Source organism: Terrapene carolina, unplaced genomic scaffold (assembly GCF_002925995.2).
Source record: "Terrapene carolina triunguis isolate 2854851 unplaced genomic scaffold, T_m_triunguis-2.0 Scaffold95, whole genome shotgun sequence".
NCBI lineage: Eukaryota > Metazoa > Chordata > Testudines > Emydidae > Terrapene > Terrapene triunguis.
The window spans coordinates 19,042,317-19,065,180 of NW_020664446.1; the positions used below are offsets into that span (position 1 = coordinate 19,042,317).

At 41.3% G+C, this 22,864-nt stretch overlaps 1 protein-coding gene across 1 annotated transcript in view; it reads left to right on the plus strand.

Annotated features, from left to right (window-relative positions):
• Positions 1 to 2,460: 2,460 nt before the first annotated feature.
• Positions 2,461 to 22,864, plus strand: part of DMBT1 (deleted in malignant brain tumors 1) — a 56,327-nt gene continuing 35,923 nt past the window's right edge. The window contains exons 1-8 of the mRNA XM_029911369.1: positions 2,461 to 2,527; positions 4,687 to 4,716; positions 6,063 to 6,213; positions 9,084 to 9,286; positions 13,707 to 13,721; positions 15,974 to 16,012; positions 17,666 to 17,816; positions 20,805 to 21,007. Coding sequence (XP_029767229.1) covers positions 2,461 to 2,527; positions 4,687 to 4,716; positions 6,063 to 6,213; positions 9,084 to 9,286; positions 13,707 to 13,721; positions 15,974 to 16,012; positions 17,666 to 17,816; positions 20,805 to 21,007 — 859 coding nt within the window. The remainder of the gene's footprint in view (positions 2,528 to 4,686; positions 4,717 to 6,062; positions 6,214 to 9,083; positions 9,287 to 13,706; positions 13,722 to 15,973; positions 16,013 to 17,665; positions 17,817 to 20,804; positions 21,008 to 22,864) is intronic.

A 22,864-nucleotide genomic window follows, 5' to 3' on the forward strand; every position in this document is an offset into this window, starting at 1 on the left:
CCTGGAGAACTCCCTTGCGAAACTCCCTGTTAGCAGCCCCTGGTCGCTATTGGCATTTTAACATTCCCAGTGGTAATCTGCCAGTCCCTGCTTGTAGCTTTCTGAACAGTCCTGTGTTCTTAAAGATGTGAGCATCACTCACCTTCCATGACCAGCCCACATTGTTGTCGGTGAAGAATCCCTAGTGATCCACCACTGCTTGCATAATGATAGAAAAGTAGCCCTTTCTGTTGATGTACACTGTGGAAAGGCTGTTTGGTGCCAAAATCGGGATATGCATGCCATCTATTGCTCCACCACAGTTCACGAACCCCATTGCTGTAAATCCTTCCACTATGTCCTCCACATTGCCGAGAGTCACAGTCCTATGTGGCAGGAGGCAATTAATGGCCCTGCACACTTGCATGACAATGGCCTCACAGTGTGTTTTCCAATGCCACATTGATTTCCCACTGACCAGTAGCAATCTGACATTGCAAGTTTCTACAGTGCAATCACCACTTGCTTCTCCATTGCTAATGCAGCTCTCATTTTGGTTTCTCTGCACTGGAGGGCTGGGACACAGTTCCAGGAATGTGGCCTTGAGCAGCTAAACATCCTTCAGCCATGTCTTGGCATCCTAAGCCTGCGTTACACTGCAATCCCACCACTCAGTGCTCATTTCTCAGGCCCACCTGCAGCTGCTTCATGAATGCCACCAACAACCTTGAATTGGTTCTCGCTATATCCCGCAGCAATCTGTCCTCCGAGAAATCATATTCCCCACAGACTCGGTTCTTCTTATGGCTCTGCAGATACCATAGGATCTTGAGTCCTGTGCTTGCCACACTCCTGACAATAGTGCAGAGCTGTGCAGGATCCACGCTTCTGTCAGAGTTGGTGAACAGTGAGGAGGGCTGTGCGGGTTTGTGGGATTTTGAAAAAAAGGTGTGAAAATTATGGGATACCGATGACATTATGATGGGATGGAGTTAGTTGCACACTGGGAAGTTGATGTCTTGCTTCCTGGCGCCGCTGCATGAATTGTTTTTAACCCACCAGGCGTTGCCAAAACTTCCCAAAAGTCAGTGTGCTGAACGGTGGCAGGATGCAGCATGGGATACCTATCCATGGTGCACTGCACTGTGCATCTGTACAAACACTCCTGCTGAGTACATGCACTGCTGACACAAGTAGCCAGTATACATGTGCATAAGTGATATACCAACTGCAGTGTCTGTACTCTGATGTAACTTGCATTGGCAAAACTTTGTAGTGTAGACATGGCCACAGACAATCCCTTTGGGGATATAAGGAACCAAAAGAGAGACTCTGTCTTTATTCTTTACCTTAGGAGACAAAGAAACCAAGTGATTTGATCGCTGTAATGGGTCCTGGTAAGGCTGGCCAGAAAAAAGCCCTGGAAAGGAGACTGTGGGTGAGAGAACCCATCTTGAATAAAGACTGTATCTTGCTAGGTTAATTTTTAATCTTTTAGAAACATATCTTCACTTTTATTTTCTTGTAACCATTTCTAATTTTATCCCTTTTACTTGGTATCACTTAATCTATGTTAATCTGTTAATAAACTTGGTTTGTTTTGATTATAAATCATCAGTGCTGTGTAAGAGCAATAAAGTGTATGCTTCTAGACATGTAACAGGTTGGAGTGTTTTATTGTCTGTGTAGAGACAGTGAACTTAAAACTTTCTCTGTGAGTCTTCAATGAGAGATACTGGCCCCTGCAGTAGGATGATTTGGGGGCAAATTCGGGATTAGAAGGCTACAAGGAGTAGCCTGCAAAGAGTAACCAAGTTGAGCAAAGCCAGCTTGTGGGCTGTTGGCAGGTTGTTAGGGTCAGAGCTATAAACCAAAACAGCACAGCCACAAGACACCCAACATTACAAGGTGGATGTGACTGAATCCGTTACTGGTCTGAGTGAACCCCAAAATGTCAAAAAAACATTAATAAAATATTCTACAAATACTTGGCAGTAGTTTATTTGTGATGCTGTGACTCAGTCACATTTCTTAATTATGAACTGCAGACAACTGACTGACCCTTCAAACACCATTCCTTCTTGAAGGAAGGTAAATCTGAGGGCCCTGTAGAAGCACCTCACTGCCATCTACAGCCTCAACCCTTTCATGCCATCAGCAGTAGCTAGGAAGAATAAAGCCCCTGGATCCACCCTAGAGATGTGAAAGGTAACTTTTGATTCATACATGAGTAAAAGGTACGTGGGGTATTTTACGCCAAGGATGTTCTCCAGGAAGTGAGAAGTGCAACTGTTCAAATATCTTCCTGCAGAGACCAGGAAGTTATAAAATAAAATAAAACCAGGAACACCTTCATCTGAGACTGAAATGAAATCACTTTGTATTGATTTAGTGTAGACGCAGAACAGAATATTGAGCCGCGCCCCTCCATAGTCAATGCCTATAAATTCTGATGCAGCTTTTGTCAGGCACCCTGACAAGATGGGTACCACAATGTTCTTCACTTGGATGATACTGTTAATGTCCGAAACTCTGCAGACTACCACAGGTAAAATGCCTACAATTCTTGCAAAGTCATTCTTTCAAAAATGTAAAGAGAAGTTTTGCTCATTGTCACTGGGTCCACATTTAGAACTTCCAGTCATGGCAATGGGAGTTTTGTGCAAAATTTAAAGGTAGTGTAGGGCCACATTGGCTAGCACAGCTTTGTTCTATTGAAAAATGTGAGCCAAGGAAGCTAGTTAACTAGAACTATTATTTGAACCATGTAATAAACTGCTCAGTATGATTAAATTAACCTTGCTCCCACTACCTAGGCTTTTGTGTTAAGGACTTATATCACAATTGAAATCAAGTCAATCAATATACTATAAGTTACTGATTTCATGTCTCCAAATCTTTGTGTTCAGGGTGGGAATTAAGGAGGGATGTGGTTTCTCTTGCTAAAAAGCATATTTATTTTAAAGTGCTTCAAATGTAATATTTCCAGGTCCACAATGAATCACCCAGTTTATATTTCATTAAATATATTTTAATGACATGTAATCAGATATGCTTGTAAAATTATCATAGTGTACTTGGGGCAAATGAAATATTACACACACCCCAATATGCCGGCATCTTCCCTTTGTCAGTGATTTTCTTTCTTGCTATGTTATATGATTAGTTTGGGTAACCGGTTCAAAATGTTAAACCAACCTATTCTAAACAATCCTGTAAAGCTCATATTATATAACTTAGACTTTGTACCTGGAAACACGGTGGGTGATTTTCATAACTAGTATTTAAGCAGCATTATAGTTATTTTTATTCACATCAGGCCCTTGATTAAATGAAAAATTTAAAGGGCGAGTGTGCTATAGGGTGTGTCTATCTTTTCAGTGTATTGATGAATGGTTATGTTATAACAGGGGTATAAGGATATATGAGTGAACCCTAACTGTAACCTTAAAGCTGGGCAACTTCTTCAAAACAACTTAAAAATTTGGCTCCTTCCCTAATCTGAAATATCCTTCCTAAACTACCAATCATGGGATCTGAGTTACCTGTGTGCTCCCTGCTGAACAGATGGCTGGCCTCCTAACTATCTGACCTAGCCACCTTTCTTCCTCTAGTCTCTCTCTCTCTGTGTGTTTCTTTCTCCCCATCCCCTATTTCCTCCTCAGACGCTCCACATCTTTCCTCCCTCAGGATGGCCCTGACTCCTGCTTCCTCCAGCTTCTCCCACATTTTTTCTACTAACTCTCACCATTACTGCCCAGTCCCTTGCGCACTGCTTCCCAGTGGGAGAGATTATTTCCAGTGCTCTCTATGCATTATTCAGGCACCTCTGTATTTTTGGCGCCTTTCAGCTGTGTTGCAGTGAGCAGACCTGTAAACTTACATCCCTAATGGACAGCTTAAGCAAATAGAAAGATGAGAAAGAGGTAGGCAATGGTGGCTCCCTTATAACCTTTAGCTCAGAGCCCTCAGCTGGGATGTGGTTGACCCAGGTTCAATTTCTCTCTCTACCTGATGCAGAGCAGAGATTTGAATTTGGATCTCCCATGTCACAGCAGAGAGTCCTAGCCAATGGACTATGGGATATTTGGTGTGGGGCTCTCTGAAACTTTTCTTTTGAAGGTGGTCTACTTTATATAAATAATTAAATAGTCAGTGGAGAAGGGACTTGAATTTGGGTCTCCCACATCTTAGGCGAGCGTCCCAACCACTGAGTTAAAGGGTATAAGGAAGCTTCCTCCTACTGTTTTGTGAATCTAACCCTTTATTTCCTGTGCTTCTATTTTAAAATGCTCCAAAAATCATTTCATTTGATCTAAAATAATGTTTTTGTCATTTTAATGATATTGGGGGGGGGGCACTTTCAGTTTCAGATCAAACCAAATGGATTTTTTTAAAAAAATTTTGAAACTGCCAGAGAACTGAAAAATCCTTTATTCACCCAGTCCCAGTGTTCAGTCCTGCTATTGATGACAGATATAGACTGACTGCAAGAAAATATAACTTCAGGTCACCTGTAACTGACCAATAGCATCGTGCATTGCTTCCAAATTTACAGTTTCAATTCTATGCAAATTGCAAAATGTTTTGGTATTGCCGAATCTACCTTTTTTTTCTGGAAAAAGTTTTGGCCTAAAAATTTTGCCCAGTTCTAGTTATAAAACACTATTAACTGATGCTAAAATTTCTCACATTTCACCCTAACAGTTTCTGGATATACAACAGCTTCAGAAACAGGTAACTTATCACTTACATATTATCTATCGAGACATAAATTTTAATATGCTGACATGCACATGTACAGAATCACTACTGAAATTTATTACAGGCAGAGCTGCTAGTGCCACTTTTACTTAAGGTTGCCTAACACTGTCCATGATAAGGTCCAATTTTCAGTTGCTTATAACTTTGCCAAACTTCAACCATTTAGGCTCAAATCCATGAATGTTTGCCACACACTGATGTATTTTGGGAAGTTTCAGCTACAAAATTTCTTCTGTTTTCAAAAATAAGATTAGGGAAAACATGTAGTTTTGCCCAGGTTAAAAACATTCTTTAAACTGTTTCATTAAGGAGCTCTTGAGCCTCCATGATTTCGTGTAGGGAGCTGGAATTTGGCAAAGGGGATATACTTTTGGCCACCCTGTGAAAATTCACCATAGGTCTCTAGTTTTGCCTGTTATCTTCCTGCAGAAACACCGGGATACACTCCATCATGGCCCTGGTACACAACAACTGGTAAGTGCTAACTCATGCTGGTTTCTCTCAGAGGTTTCTCTTTTATGGGATTCTGTGCTTGAAATGTTTCGCAACTGTAACGTATGATTTCAGGGAGCCGTTGCCATGTGACTGAAATGAGAGGAAGGACAGGTTGAATAGCAATATGAAGGGCCAAAAGTCAAACCTGGTTCAGTACATTTGTTGAACAGTACAGATGCATGTCACAGCCATAGTCTAACATATTGTACCCTCAGAGAATTGAGGTGTGGAGAATAAATATAGTTCTCCTCAGTCCATCCCACACACTCTCACTTCTGTTCCTTATCCTTCGCCAGGAGATAGTAAGGCACATTTGCAACAGTTACAATTTTTCTTTGAGGATCAGATTTTCAAAAGTGCTCCTCCTCCTCCCTGCACGTATGATTTTTTTAGGATCCTTTGAGCTTGTTAGTTGAAAGGCAACTTTGTGGAAGGAGGCAAATCTTCCTATATCAAAAACAAAGAAACATTCACATGAAACTCTGAGAAGTTAACCACTGATTTCTACACAGTTTTAAAAGTGTTTGGACTGAATTCTGTCCTTATTGACATCAGTATAACTCCATTGACTTCAGTGGAGCAGGCTGGAATAACAGTTCTGTGGAGATTTGTACACAAAACCTTGCTATTCTGTGCTTGAAGAATGGAATTATCTTAGTCATGTCTTTACTTCCCAATAGCTGGGGATCACACTTCCTATGTGTAGCTTTTTTTACTCTGATTGTCACAATCCAATATGACCTCCCAGACTCACAAATTAATGTTTCTGTAACTATAATTGTTCTTACAGAAATATTGACCTTTGCTTTTATGTTTGTTTTTAGACTATTACCACTGTGGTGGCCACCTCTCAGGTTTTTCTGGGGAATTCTCTAGTCCAAACTATCCTAGTTACTATCCAAACAATGCACGATGCATCTGGGAAATACAAGTGGAATATAATAGTTACGTAGACGTCCAGTTTGACCATGTTGCGTAAGTAAAGCACTCGATATTTATAAGTAATTTAGCCTTTTTTGATCTTTAATTATTGTGCTATCCAGTTGGTCATTTATTTTCACTGATCTTTATTAGAGGGCTCTTTAACCATTTGAATGCATTATGGATGTATGAGTAGCACCATTAAGCATGTATGTTCATCCCATTTAATGAATTTTCCTGACTCACGTCTATACTAATTACATTTCTATGTGCACACCTGACTTCAAAAGCACCAGACTGGGTGCATTACATGGGTTAGTTACATTGCAAAAACTCTGAAATGTTGTTGCAATTAGGCTTCGTTTTTACAAAAAAATATTCTGTCTTCTATGTGCAAGTGATATACATAATTGCAATTTCACGTCATCTAGCATATGTACAAAACGTTAAGTATAATAAATACAATAACTTGGGGAATTCAGGAGATTAGGCTGTGCTCTTCATCTAATGTTGATTTGTAAGTAAATTGCAGTGCACACATAACATAATATGTTGAAATTAGATCACTCACATGGTGACTTGAAGACATAAAGAAATGTTCTCAGAACATCAGTCCTATCTATACCATGATACTGTAACTTCATTTGGTTAGAAGTATGCATGAAGCATTTTTATTTTCTCATAGGTTTCTTTAAAGAGGATTAAAATTGTAATGTTAAATATTAAATTTGTTAAATCTTCACCTGGACATTTGTTGATAGAGGGTGAGCACATTGTACAGTATCATAGGACATGTTTACAGAGCAGTGAAAGCCTAGGGTTAGTGGGACTCAAGACAGCTGACCCATGTCAGGGAACCCTGGGCTTGAGCATTTACACTGCATTTTAATCCTAGATAAAGGATTTTCTGACCGGAGCTCTAACCTAGGGCTCTGGCATCCACACTGCAGTGCGCACACCCAAGTCAAAGTAACCCTATCCCGGAATGCCTAGCTTCCCCTCCCCCCCCCCACCCTAGCATTGACACTCTAGCCCGACGAATATGCTGCACAGTAGGGAAATTCTACTGCCCATTCTCTTTCCTCCTGTGACAGTGCTATTGATGGGACACAGGTGCCCATAAGGAGCTATGAGTACATATACCACATTATTCGCTCATTTGGTAGCTGTCTCAGGAGAATGATGGCAGTTTGTGAAAGCTTTATACTGAACTACCATCAAATCTGAGAATTGGTCTCGCCACCTCTAGGCTGAGTCACATTGGCAGGAAAATGCCCACGTGCACTTGTTCTGAGGATAATTAGGACGTCAGTCTCCAGGATTGTCAAACTAGGAAACGTTGCAACTCTTAAGATTCAAACTGGGATTTTCAATGAAGGTGTTTTTGTTTGGCTGGTTTTTTATTTATTTTTTGCTGCCTGTTTTGAATCCAATATCCCCTCTCCTGCTGCACCCCGGGAGGCAGGGATAGGGGATCCCTGGGAGGCTTTTGGGCTGGCTCCCACTCACCACCCGCAAAGTGCATGCTGTCCGGATGCCCCCGCATGCACAGCCCCAGGGAGGGCAGAAGGGGTCAGAAAGCATAGTGGGGACCAAGCGGCTGCCCTGCGGGGGGGGGGGGGAACAGCCAGAGTGTTGGGGGGTCATCCCTTCCCTGGCCATGCTGAGCCAGAAGCTATGTTACTCCCCCTCCCTGTAGCCGCTTCGTTCCCACTCTGCTCTCTGCCCTCCCTGCCCCCATGGGGCTGTGTGTGCAGGGGCGCCCAGACACTGTGCACCAACATCTGGCTATGCTCTTGTGACCAGGAAGCAGCTCTCTTTGCAAAAAGCTTCTTCTGATCGGTCTCCATTGAAAACCCTGCAGGCTCTCTGATAGTTAGGGCCCTACCAAGTTCAAGGTTGTGAGAAACATGTCACGGACCATGAAATAAGCCCTTTCCCATGAAATCTGATCTCCTCCGTGCTGCTTTGAGCGCCTCAGCCAGGGGGCTTTCGCTGCGAGTACCGACCAGGCTGGGGAGGGACAGGACTTGTCCTTTCCCAGCACAGCCACTGGCGGGAGGTAGGAAAGATCAGCCCACATCTCTGGTTACCTTTTGGGTTGGAACCCCCACAGTTACAACAACGTGAAATTTCAGATGCAAACATCTGAAAATGTGAAATTGACCAATTAAAAAACCCTCTGGTTGTGAAATTGATCAAAACAGACCTTGAATTTGGTAGGGCCCTACTAACAGTGTACTTGCAGACCGGTGTTCAGCAGGCAATGAGTTAGTGCTCATCTGAGCTGCTGCACTATGCAAAGTGAGGTGTGGCTTCCTTTTGCAATAGAGTGCAATACACTGTACCACAGATTGTTGGCATTGAGAGGACTAAGGAAGTTGCCCCAAGGAACTCTGGGATAAATCTGGAAGACTTCTGGGACCTGATTGAAGCTACGGCTGCATGCAGACAGAAAAGTAATAGGGCCCAGACCCGAGGTCCCAGCTTAACATTGGCTCGGACCCCCTCAGCCCTGCAGAATCCTGTGACCCTAGGTTCGAGTTCCAGGTTAACACAATTGGTGTATGGATGCAAGGGGAGTTAGGTTGAGTCTGGGCTTAAGCCCAGGCTTACATTGCTGTGTAGACATACCCATAATTTCCACTAAAGGCCACATTTTCAAAACATGGCCTCTAACTGTGTGTGTGTGAAACCTGCCACTTCTGCATGAACGAACAGTCCAGTGTGCCAAAAATGTAGTATCTGTGGTCAGCAAGTATTTATCTGCATGCCTGCAGAAATGCTAGCAACTGGCACATGTGTAATGAGAGGTCAGGCTACTACAGACTGCAGGCCAACAGTTCTGGGACACTTTCAACAAACTGTTTTGATTGACAGCCAAAAGGATAATTTACAAGTACAGTCTAACTTTCCCTCCACAGACTGGAACCGAATAGTAACTGCAATTACGATTTTATTGAAATCTATGAGCGACAGCCAAATGCATCTACTTTGCTGGGAAGAATATGTACTGGTGGTTATCAAATATTTACATCCAATTCAAACAGAATGACCGTTGTGTTTTCGAGCGATGGCAGTAACCAAAATACAGGATTTCATGCTTCTTATTATACTGTCTTCATAGGTAAGAATAATTACTTTGTCTCAGATATGCTGGTTAGCATGGAGCATATATTTTGTGAACCTGGCCAGATGAACTAATTATTTAGGATTCTCATTCTTTCTCTTATATTATCCATTTTTATTTCTTCTTTGACAGTAGATAGTTTTAGCAATTTCAGCGGAATGGGAGAGTTTTACAACACTTCATGTAGGTTACGAATGTAAACAGAGAAAGTTCCAAATGTAAAGAGAGTATGAAGTTTTCCAGAAAAATATGCACCCTGCACAAAAATGCCCTTCCTCCACAATCAAAGGGGGAGGAACATTGAGTGGCCACAGGGAAAGGACGCAGTGCCCACATGGTGGGGGGGGGAGTTGGCTGATGTGAGAGAGCATGTGTGGCTGGGAAAGGGGGGGGCTATCTCTTAAGGTCCACCACCTTCCCCATTGGCTGTAGGGGAGGGAATGAGCTAGCCTTTTGGCTCTTGTGCACCCCCCACCTAGCCGATTTAAGCTTATCCAGTCTTTTCAAAAAGTGTCTTGCTACAGCTAGTTACCCTGCCCTCAATCACCTTAGTATAGCATCAGTGTTGTGTTATTTAGGATGTGTTAGTGATTTAGGGGTGCACAGAGGGTGAGGAGCTGAGGATGTTGGTGACGGAATATTTTATAGGCCTGGCAAAAATAAAGCTGAGCTCAGCCATGATCAAGTCGTGTTCAGTGGGTCGCTGAAAATGCAAATGGACTGGCTGTTCCTTTTCCATCCACCAACCCTCACTAACACATGTCAAGAGTGCAGTGGGAGTAGGCTGTGGAGCCCCAGCAAAGCTACAGGGAAGATTCAGTTTCCCTCAGCGGAGAATTTGACGCTTACCAATTAATACAAATCTTAATCTAAATGTCAGAATATGGGTTCTGTTCAAATAACCATTCAAACTTTGGAACCAAATGGTAGTGTTCTATTTTGCTTCTCTGGCAGACTGAGGTTCGCTTTCATAAGCCTAACTATGCAGTCTTCATTAGCTGGCAGGATGATGGAAGATTAGAAAATCTTGGCATTTTAGGAAATTGGCAAAAATGGCAACAAGCTCTTACCCTGATACATAGGAATCCCCAGGAAAAAGCAGAAAATAAAAAACATTATTTATTATTCAGAGAATCTGCAAAATATAAAATTAACTCAGATTTATCATAATAATACTTTACATTTATATACAGGGCTTAATTTATGGATCTCAAAACAGCTTACCTGGAAGTAAAGGATCTTTATCCCCATTTTTACAGATGGGGAAACTGAGACATACAGTTTAAGTGACTTGCCAAGGGCCACACAACAAGACAGTTGAAAATGTGGGAGTAGAAACCAGATTTCTTGACTCCCAACACCATGCTACAGCCACTAGACCACAGTTCCTTCCTTGTGATATAACATTTTGCTATATGTACATTACTTGCTCTTCTCTCAACAGGCTCTGGTGGTATAGAATAGGGATGACCGGAAAGCAAGAACATTCTGGTTTGGAGAATAGTTTTGAGGTGTTAAAATTTGTTTTCATTCTGCATCAGAACAAAAATGAGACTGTTTGGATTTTAATGAAAAAGCACAAGAGTTTTAGCGCAAGCCCTCCCCACAATAGCCAATAGCATGGTAGTTAAGGCATTCATCTATTATGCAGAAAACCCAAATTCAATGCCCTGCCTACCTATTTGGGAGCAGACACTTGAACCTGGGTCTCTTACATCAGGTGAGTGCCCCCCCCCCACACACTGTGCCAAAGAAAACCAACTTCTCTCCTGGACCTAAGACATCTCCCAGTGAAAGGTTTGTTTAAACAGATGTTTCCATGAAAAGTTTTGGTTTTGATGAATCAGCATTTTCCAACCAAAAAAAAAAAAACATTTGTCAAAAAATTCCCAAGCAGCTAGAGTATAGCATCCAGCACATTAACATAAGGATAGGCTATAACCAGATGCGTGATTCAAACTCCTTAGTGTTTTTCATGATTTCGGAGGGGGAGGGAGGGGAAGGGGAAGGGGATGAGGGAGGAGAGAAATTACACTAGTTGGAAAAAGACTATTGCCCATTATTTCACAAATCATTTCCCATGTCTTTCAAAGACTGGTGAATGGATGGAACAGATGTGAGTGTCATGTTGAACTTTATTACAAATGAAATTGGGCAAGGGTTTGTGATGATTAATGGAACACACAAAGCAGGGGTTGTTTGAAGGCAGCCTGGATGTGGATGGGGCATTTCAGCAACAAGAAATGTATATTTTGGTCAAGACTCAAAAAATTTTCTCCTTGATTATCTGCATTGTGGAGGTAATGAATCCTATCTTTAGGACTATCTTAGTCTAAGATGGGACTCATGTAACTGTGGTCCCAGTGAAGATGTTGGTTCCATCTCTACAGGCATTTTCTGATTTTTGACCAGTTCTGCTATCCTTACTCACATAGAGGAGTGCCTTACTGCCATAATCTGAAAGATCCAATGATTTTAGAGGACCTTCTTACGGGGTACGTTCCTACACAACATGAGTAAGAGTTTAAGAATTGGGCCCAGAAGAAGGAAAAATAATCCTACAAATACTTCTGCACATAAATAATTTGAATCATCCAAGAAGGTCCCATTGGCTTCAATGGAACTAGTGGTGTGAATAAAGTTACTCATAAAATACAAACCCCCCTACATTTATGTTTTTCCATGACTCTGGCTCGCTGAATAAAATCTGTCCAGAATTTTAAAAATGTATTAATAAACTTAGAGATGGAACAGAACCAAAACCATGAATCCAAATACACTTGACCTTTGGGAACATTTGGATCCATGCCTAAGCTGTGGTTTGGGCCTATCTCTAATTTAAGTGTTGTTGCATGCATGTTAGATCTTTCACTATGCAACCTTTCACTGTGGGGATAAGATGAAGAAGGTCATAATACTTGGTATGTTCTGTAGGCTGCCTGAGTGAAAACCTTTTAAGTTAAGGGTGCCTCAACCGATACACCAAAATCAAGGCTGCTTCAGTTTTGGACACTTCTGCCAAAAACACATTGCTGAAGATATTTAGCAGGGCATAGGTGCTCTTAAAGAGACTTTGTTTGCTCTCATTTTTATTCTCTAATAAATATTTATTGCATTTTAGTCCTGTGAACCCTTCATCATCAAGAGGTTTATTTACTAAATTCCTAACAGGTACATTTGTGCAAAGCCAGTGAAGCCAAAGAGGTTGCACAGCTGGTACAGAGGGCGTAATTTGCCCTGCAGAATCTTTATTACTGATGATGATAAAAAGGAAAAGAGAGAAAGAAAAGGGCTTAGAACTTAGAACCCAGGATGGACATGCATTACTGGCAAACAGGAAAAAAAATAAAACCCAGCACTGGTTTATTTCTCAACTTGAGTATGTTTGATATGGAAATTGATGAGACAATAAACGTGGAACAGGATGGAATCACTTTTCAGAGCAGAGCTGTACTATAAGAGAAATAAGATGGGGCCAGTGAGCTTACTAATTAAACTCCATCCAGCCTTTTCTCTTGCTCACCAAAAATTTAAAAAAAATACTACTTTCCCTCTCTGTCACTCATTTTCCCCATTCAATTGCAGTGAAATCTTTCTATGAATTACTTATTGGTTAAAATTATTGGTTAAAATTGCTACCTTATTTATGTGAATTTGATCCTGGTGTCTTGTCCTTAACTCATTAGAATATAGCATAAGTTGCAAGTCAAAATGTGCTTGGTGGTGTTTTTCTATCAATTTTCTATCACGGTATTCTTAGTTCAACAGAATTCAGGACTGGGATAGCCTCAGTGTAGGGAAATAATCACATTGCCTGCTAACACTAAACTTTGCTCAAATCCATTTTTAGGCATCCCTTACTTCAGTGAGCATCAAATAAATAAAATGATTAGTAATCTGAAGAAATCCAAATGTATTTTTTTGGTTTGTAACTTCTATAAAAATGCTCAGCACTACTTAATATTTGGGAATAGCCTGAGCATTATTTAGATTCCCAGACTTGAAATTAATGTAAGTTATGGAACTGATAGTTAATACGCTTAGGCATTTCCGAATATCAAGGATCTCTCACAAGATGAACAATTCCATAGGCACCAATCCAGTCAAGCACCTAAACACATGCTTAACTTTAATCACGTTTAATCCATTGGTTTCAAGTCAATGGAATTACTTTCTAGCTTGTGTACACATATGTGTTGATAGGATTGAGGCCTAAGATTGCATTCCTCTGAATTACCTAGTGATTTCAGAGTGCAGTGCAGCTTTGAGAGACCCCCTGTTTCTTTGGTGCCCTATTTGCTGCTCTTTGGCACTACGTTAATTACAGCTACAAGGTTTTCTATTTATTTTTGGAAAAAACATTACCATGCCAAAAAATCAAACTCACTAAGCTTTGTCTTTCTCTTTTATCTTTCAGACCTGACGAAACCTGGTAATTATCTCTTTTTAACATTTTTGTTTCGCTTTATTTCACTTTCCCAATGCTTCCCAATTCAACAAACAACAGCATTACTTCTCCCAAACAGAGATCCCAGATGCAGGAGTTATTGGCATATATAAGCTGGTGTAAAGAAAGAAGGCGGAGCCTGTTGCGCTATGCATTCTACCCTGAGAGCCAGAGGAGAGTGGCTCTCAGAGATATCAGAAAAAGAGCCAGGGACAATAGTTATGCTGAAGAGTTTGAGGGCCCTCAATGGTTAAAAATAGATGACAAGATTTTAAACTACACTGATTTCTTTTGCAATACTCCTGCAATACTCTTCGATCAGATTTCTGAAGGCTGACTGTTACTCTAGCAAAATAAAACGGCACAGAAAGCTCCATAAGAAACATTACATGAGACTTCACAACAGAGTAGTTCTTGCAGCTGTAAGCGTCTCTCATCCTTCATACTGTAGGGTCAAATGACTATGATTGTTTAGTAGCTATATTACCGCAGCGCTCAAAGCCCTAGGCCTCATTGTGCCAGGTACTGTACAAACATACATAAAGAAGCATTTTACCCCCTGAAAACATTTTCCTTGGGTTTTTGACTATTACAAATAGAGCTGGGCCCAGATTCAATTTCCCTTCTGCCTGATATGGAAAAGGGATTTGAACTTGGGTCTCCCATATTTTAGAGTATTCCCGGGCCACCGAGCTATGAGATGTCCGGATACAGAGTTTTCTCAGTCTCTCCTGTCCCATCTGTCCTACTTTGTATAAATAATGAAATTGTCATTGGAGTAGGGCCTTTGAATTTGGATCTGCCATACCTTAAGTCAGTGGTTCTAAACCAGGAGTAGAAGTACCCCTGGGGGTATGCAGAGGTCTTCCAGGGAGTACATCAACTCATCTAGATATTTGCCTAGCTTTACAACAGGCAACATAAAAAGCAGTAGCGAAGTCAGGACAAACTAAAATGTTATATAGACAATGACTTATTTATGCTTCTTTATAAACTATACACTGAAATGTAAGTACAATATTTATATTCCACTTGATTTATTTTATAATTACATGGTAAAATGAGAAAGTAAGTAATTTTTCAGTGCTCGGATGCTGTGACACTTTTCTATTTTAATGTCTCATTTTTTGTAAGCAAGTAGTTTTTAAGGGAGGTGTAACTTGGCGGTACACAAGACAAATCAGATTCCAGAAAGGGCTACAGTTGTCTGCAAAGGCTGAACGTCCTAACCACCAGCCTATAGAGTCATTCTTACACTTTGCCCCTGTCCCAATGAATTCATTGTCATTCATAGTGGAAATTCAGAGAGTCATTCGTAATGCTAAAAATCTATTTGCTGAAAATCTTTTGCCCAGTTTTATTTATAAATATCCCTCTTCCTAACAAAAGAAATGCATTCCTAGGATGAATTTCTTTCAGGATCTACATGACACATGCAAGAAAATCAAACACTTTAGCAAATGTCTTCTCGTGATACTGAGAGATGTCATTGAAAATGAAAAACAGACCCTAGCACAAAGGAGTCTGGTCTATGACTGGGGCTCCTAGGAGCTACAGCAATATAAATAAAAACAATAATAATTAATCCACATGAACATTCATTTGAATAGTCATATTGACTTATATAGGACTAGTAAGCAGAAGAGAAATATTGTTGGAAATGTAGGGCTGAAAGGGATCTCGAGATTCCATCTATATTTTCCCTCTGTGCTAAGACCAGGATACCTAGAACATCCCTGATAGATTTTCATTTAATCCTTTCTTCAAAACCTCCGGTGGTGAGGATTCACATGCATGTTTACAGGATTGGATCCCAAAGGGTTAACATTCATATTTCTTAACTCTGTTTTCTCCTTCCTCTTCTTTTAAGTAAGTGTCTTCATTACAGCAATCAGAGGAAATGCAGACAACTAGCTTTTTATCAGCTTTGTGAATTATGCAATTGGCTAGAAATATAGTTATGTGTTATTTGCAAGATGGGTCCCTGCTTTGTATTCTCTAGTGTCATGAATGTCTAGCCAGCCATCTCTCTCCATCCACCTATATACCTACCATGTTCTAATTTTCATCCTTTCTCTCTCTCTCTCCATCTATCTTCTCCCCCCATTCAGTTATGCTTTTAATTTGGTTATGATTTTATTGGTGTTATCTTGAATTTGGCACATTATTCCACAAGTCTTTCTCTCACTATTAAAGATGTTGCTGATTTATGTATTATTCTCCTTTTGTATTAATAGCTACTACTACTACTACTACTACATGGCTGCCTTCAACAGGTAATTCATAATTCTTTTACTTCTTTATTTCTATGTTGTATTCTTCTTAATTATTTCATTATAATACACAAATAATTCCCATATAAATGGCATCAGATTCCTTGGATAGGAAAATAAGTGCGGCATGGTGATAAACCTCTGTATTTTTTGCAGGCTGTCTTCAGGCTGACGGCAATACATTTTTTTTTGAATATCAACTTTTTCTTTCTTTTGACAGCTAGCACTTCTAAGTAGGGATACAGTAGTACTGTAGTAGTTTATTTAGGTATTTATACTTTAAAGTAAGCACTTAGGCCCCAATCCTGCAAACACGTATGTATGTGCTTAACTTGGCTGACGTGACTAGGCCCAGTGGTCTCAATGAAACTATTCCTGTCAGCAGAATTAAGCATGTGTGTATATGTTTTCACAAATAGGACTCTAGAGCCTAGTGATACTTGAGTACATTTGATGAGACAATAACCGTGGAACAGGTTGGAATCACTTTTCATAGAAGAGCTGTATTATAAGAGAGCTTACTAACTGAACACCATCCAGCCTTTTCTCTTACTCACCAATTTAAAAAAAAAATTACTACAGTCTTTCTCTGTCTCTCATTTTCCCCATCTATACACTGAGAATAATAATACTTACCTGTTTGGTAACTTGCTTTGAGAGCTATTGATGAAAAAGGCTATAGAAGAGCTTGGTGGTGTTATCATTATTATAATTTTCATGACAGAAGTAACTTGATCTGCACCTTCAAATGCTTGTGATCCAAAGATGCATCAATTGCAGTGAAAGTTTTCTATGAATCTCTTATTGGTCAAAATGTTCATTGACTGAGGTCACTGGTTGCATCCGTCTCATTCACCCAGAAGTTAGTGATTTGAGGGTGCTATGCTGCTTTCAGGAACTCACTGTGTCTGTGCTACCCTACTTGTTGCTCTTTGGCTCCAAGTTAAATACAATTACACTGGTTTCTATATATTTTTGGTAAAATATTACAGTGCCCAAAACAAAACAAAAAAGCACTAACCCCGTCCTTCTCTTTTATCTTTCAGACTCGACGAGACCTGGTAATTGTCTCTTTTCAGCATTTTTTGTTCAGTCCATTCCACTCTCTATTACTTCTGTTCCCTGTCCTTCTCCAGGAGATAGTAAGGCACATTTGAGACTGTTACAGTTTTCCTTTGGGGACCAGATTTTCAAAAAGTGCTCCTCCGCCCTGCATACGTGATTTTTTTAGGATCCTTTGAGCTTGTTAGTTGAAGAGCAACTTTGTGGACGGAGGCAAATTTTCCTATATCAAAAACAAAGAAACATTGACATGAAACTCTGAGAACACCAATTTCTACACAGTTTTAAAAGTGTTTGGGCTGAATTCTATCCTTACTGACATCAGTATAACTCCATTGACTTCAGTGGAACAGTCTGGAATAACAGTTCTGTGGAGATTTGTCCACAAAACCTTGCTATTCTGTGCTGGAAGAATGCAATTTTCTTAGTCGTGTCATTTTTTCTCAATAGCTGGGGACCACACTTCCTATATGTAGCTTTTTTTACACTGATTGTCACAATCCAATATGACCTCCCAGACTCACAAATTAATGTTTTTGTAACTATAATAATTCTTACAGAAATATAGACCTTTTCTTTTATGTTTGTTTTTAGACTATTACCACTGTGGTGGCTACCTCTCAGGTTCTTCTGGGACATTCTCTAGTCCAAACTATCCTAGTTACTATCCAAACAATGCACGATGCATCTGGGAAATACAAGTGCAATATAATGGTTATGTACACGTCCAGTTTGACCATGTTGCGTAAGTAAAGCACTCGATATTTATAAGTAATTTAGTCTTTTTTGATCTTTAATTATTGTGCTATCCAGTTGGTCATTTATTTTCACTGATCTTTATTAGAGGGCCCTTTAACCATTTGAATGCATTATGGATGTATGAGTAGCACCTTGGGGTGTACGTTCATCCCATTTAACGAATTTTCCTGACTCACGTGTATACTAATTACATTTCTATGTGCATATCTGACTTCAAAAGCACCAAACTAGGTGCATTACATGGGTTGGTTACATTGCAAAAACTCTGAAAGGTTGTTGCAATTAGGCTTTGTTTTTACAAAAAAAAATCTGTCTTCTGTGTGCAAGTGATATATATAATTGCAATTTCACATCATCCGTGCATGAGTACAAAACGTTAAGTATAACGAATACAATAACTGGGGGGAATTCACGAGATTAGGTTGTGCTCTTCATCTAATGTTGATTTGTAAGTAAATTACAGTGCACAAATAACATAACGTTGAAATTAGATCACGCACATGGTGACTTGAGGACATAAAGAAATGTTCTTAGAACATCAGTCCTGTCTATACCATGATATTATATCTTCGTTTGGTTAAAAGTATGCATGAAGCATTTTTATTTTCTCATAGGTTTCTTTAAAGAGGATTAAAATTTTAATGTTAAATATTAAAAATATTAAATCTTCACCTGGACATTTGTTGATAGAGGGTGAGCACATTGTACAGTAACATAGGGAATGTTTACACAGCAGTGAAAGCCTAGGTTTAGTGGGACTCAAGTCAGCTGACCCATGTCAGGGAACCCTGGGCTTGAGCATTTACACTGCATTTTAAACCTAGATAGAGGATTTTCTGACCGGGGCTCTAACCTAGGGCTCTGGTATCCACACTGCAGTGCGCACACCCAAGTCAAAGTAACCCTATCCCGGAATGCCTAGCTTCCCCTCCCCCCCCACCCTAGCATTGACACTCTAGCCCGACGAATATGCTGCACAGTAGGGAAATTCTACTGCCCATTCTCTTTCCTCCTGTGACAGTGCTATTGATGGGACTCAGGTGCCCATAAGGAGCTATGAGTACATATACCACATTATTCGCTCATTTGGTAGCTGTCTCAGGAGAATGATGGCAGTTTGTGAAAGCTTTATACTGAACTACCATCGAACCTGAGAATTGGTCTCGCCACCTCTAGGCTGAGTCACATTGGCAGGAAAATGCCCACGTGCACTTGTTCTGAGGATAATTAGGACATCAGTCTCCAGGACTGTCACACTAGGAAACGTTGCAACTCTTAAGATTCAAACTGGGATTTTCAATGAAGGTGTTTTTCTTTGGCTGTCCGTTTTGAAGTTTAATAATATGTTGGTTTCAGAGGAAAAACAGACACACACCCCAGCCTGACTTCTACCGGCTGCAGAGTGAAGTGCATCCCCAGATCTGGGGGTTCAGAGTGTTCCAGCACCCCCTAGGAATCCATTATCCCTTCCCCTGCCACACCCCGGGAGGCAGGGGCAAGGGATCCCTGGGAGGCTGTGAGGAAGTTTTGGGGCTGGCTCCAACTCGCCACCCGCACAGTGCACGTTGTCCGGGTGCCCCAGCATACACAGCCCCAGGGAGGGCAGAAGGGGTCAGAAAGCATAGTGGGGACCAAGCGGCTGCCATGCCGGGAGGGAGAACAGCCAGAGTGTTGGGGGGTCATCCGTTCCCTGGCCATGCTGAGCCAGGAGCTATGCTACTCCCCCTCCCTGTAGCCGCTTGGTCCCCACTCTGCTCTCTGCCCTCTTTGCCCCCATGGGGCTGTGTGTGTGCAGGGGCGCTCAGACACTGTGCACCAACATCTGGCTATGCTCTTGTGACCAGGAAGCAGCTCTCTTTGCAAAAAACTGCTTCTGATCGGTCTACACTGATAGTTAGGGCCCTACCAATTTCACGGCTGTGAAAAGCATGTCACGGACCGCGAAATAAGCCCTTTCCCATGATATCTAGGGGTAGTGAGGGAGTTCAGACCCACTTCCAGTTACCTTTTGGGTTGGGACCCCCATGGTTACAACACCATGAAATTTCAAATGTAAACATCTGAAAACGTCAAATTAGCCAATTAAAAAACCCTCTGGCTGTGAAATTGATCAAAATGGACCGTGAATTTGGTAGGGCCCTACTGATAGTGTACTTGCAAACCCATGTTCAGCAGACAATGGGTTCATGCTGATCTGAGCTGCTGCAGTATGCAAAGGGAGGTGTGGCTTCATTTTGCAACAGCGTGCAATAGACTGCACCACAGATTGTCAGCATCGGAGGACTAAGGAAGTTGCCCCAAGGAACTCTGGGATACATCTGGAAGACTTCTGGGACCTGAGTCAAGCAAGGGCTGCATGCAGACAGAAAAGTAATAGAGCCCAGTTTAACATGGGCTCGGACCCTCCAGCCCTGCGGGATCATGGGTCCCTATGTTTGAGACCTAGGTTAACAAAGAGAGTCTGGGCTTATATTGCTGTGTAGATGTAACACTGACAGACCCTGGTCATCGGCGGGCGGGATTTAACCTGGGGCCTCTGGAGCTTAGTGAATGAGCCTCTACTTCATGAGCTAAAAGCCAATTGGCTGTTAGCTAAGGCTGTAGAGCAGACTCATTAATCTCTCTGTCTCTCTAAATGGTCTCCGTGCCACTAGGTGGGACAGAACACTGCACCCAGGAGGTGTGTGAGTTACAAAGACATACCCATAATTTCCACTAAAGGCCACATTTTCAAAACATGGGCTCTAATTGTGTTTGTGTAACCTGTCACTTCTGCATGAATGAACATACCAGTGTGCCAGAAATGTAGTATTTGTGGTAGGCAAGCAAAAATGCTAGCAATTGGCACATGTGTAACGAGAGGTCAGGCTACTATAGACTGCAGGCCAACAATGTCTGAGGCACTTTCAACAAAGTGTTTTAACTGACAGCCAAAAGGATAATTTACAAGTACAGTCTAACTTTCCCTCCGCAGACTGGAGCAGTACACTAACTGCGCTCACGATTTTATTGAAATCTATGCGCAAGAGTCATATACATCTACTTTGCTGGGAAGAATATGTACTGGTGGCTATCAAGCATTTACATCCTATTCAAACAGAATGATGGTTGTGTTTTCGAGCGATGGCAATTACCAAAATACAGGATTTTATGCTTCTTATTATACTGTCTTCCGAGGTAAGAACAATTACTTTGTCTCAGATATGCTGGTTAGCATGGAGCATATATTTTGAGAACCTGGCCGAATGCACTAATTATTTAGGATTCTCATTCTTTCTCTTATATTATCCATTTTTATTTCTTCTTTGACATTAGATAGTTTTAGCAATTTCAGCGGAATGGGAGAGTTTTACAACAATGCATGTAGGTTACGAATGTAAACAGAGAAAGTTCCAAATGTAAAGAGAGTATGAAGTTTACCAGAAAAATATGCACCCTGCACAAAAATGCCCCTCCTCCACAATCAAAGGGGGAGGAACATTGAGTGGCCACAGGGGAAGGACGCAGTGCCCACATGGTGCGGGGGAGTTGGCTGACATGAGATAGCATGTGTGGCTGGGAAAGGGGGGGGGCTATCCCTTAGGGTCCACCACCTTCCCCATTGGCTGTAGGGGAGGGAATGTGCTAGCCAGTTGGCTCTTGTGCTCCCCCCACCTAGTCTATTTAAGCTTATCCAGTCTTTTCAAAAAGTGTCTTGCTACAGCCAGCTACCCTGCCTTCCATCCCCTTAGTATAGCATCAGTGCTGTGTTGCTTATGATGCTGAGGTTCTGACTGATCACATGGTATGGGATCAGGAAAGAATGTTTCTTGTTGGACCAAATTGGCAAGAATTCTGGGGGGAAGAGGGGGTCAGCTTCTTCTCAGGATCATGGAGGCACCGTCAGCTTATAGCATTACCACATGCAAAGGTTTAACATTAGGAAAAGTTGTACTATTTTAGCACTGCAAATGGAGTATGCTGATTTACAGTTGAGCATCTGGCCCGAGATGTATTAAGCAATACTTATCTGACAGGTCGGTCTTTATTAATCATGTATAATATTGTGGGTCTAAAAAGGACTAGACTGCCTTGTAAATGTTGTTTTTGTTAATTAGTTGTTACCTTTTCTAGGTTAGTGAACTCACTTAGAGCCACATACAAGTCAACTCTATTTAGAGATGAGGAAACTCCAGGTGTCTAATATTGTCTTATAGCCAAATCCATGTCCCATGGGTGCAAAAAAAAGCCCGAATTGCATTGGAACCACAGCACAGCACAAGTGAGTGGCCACAGAAAGATCATGCAGGGAAACTCTAAGACCTCTAATTTCTGCACATCAGCGCTGTGACAGTTTGGAGAGGCCTGGGGTTTGCTCACAACTAGCTGACCTGATGTTCAATATGACCCATTCCTGTCTACACTGACTGCAGAGCTATGGTCAACATCATATTAGTTCACATAACTCAAGGTTATTTCTAACTTGATGTAATGGTCTAATGAACACACGTCCCCCTCTCCTCCGACTTAGCAAAGACAGCAGTAGAACCAGACTTGCCGAAAGTTTTCAGTGCCACAATTCGCTAGATGAATTGCGATACAACGTCAAGAAGATTACTCTGATCCTTGGAGTTGCCTGAGTTTGAGTTGCGGCAAATGTTTACAATAGGTCAATAGTTTCAGACACTATTTGTGATTTAAGATGAAAATAGTTTATATATTTTCAAGTTGAAAATCCAAGACATTTGTTTCAGGGGAGGGATGGTGCTAATGGATGTCACGGGTGCACAGGAGGGTTTGGTAGCTGGGAAGCCGCCAAATAGGAAAGGACTTGCCCATGCCACCCTGATATATTTTCTATGATATTTGTCTTCCTTTTTTCCTTATCCTCATGTTTACTTTCTCCTTTTTCTTTCCAATCCCTTCTCCTCCCTGGTTCTCATATTTGTCTCCTGCACTTATTCATTCCCTCTCTCACATCTCCTCTGTCTGTCCTTTCTCCCTTTTATTCTGCCATCCTCTTACCCAATACCCTGCCACAATCCAGTGCTCACC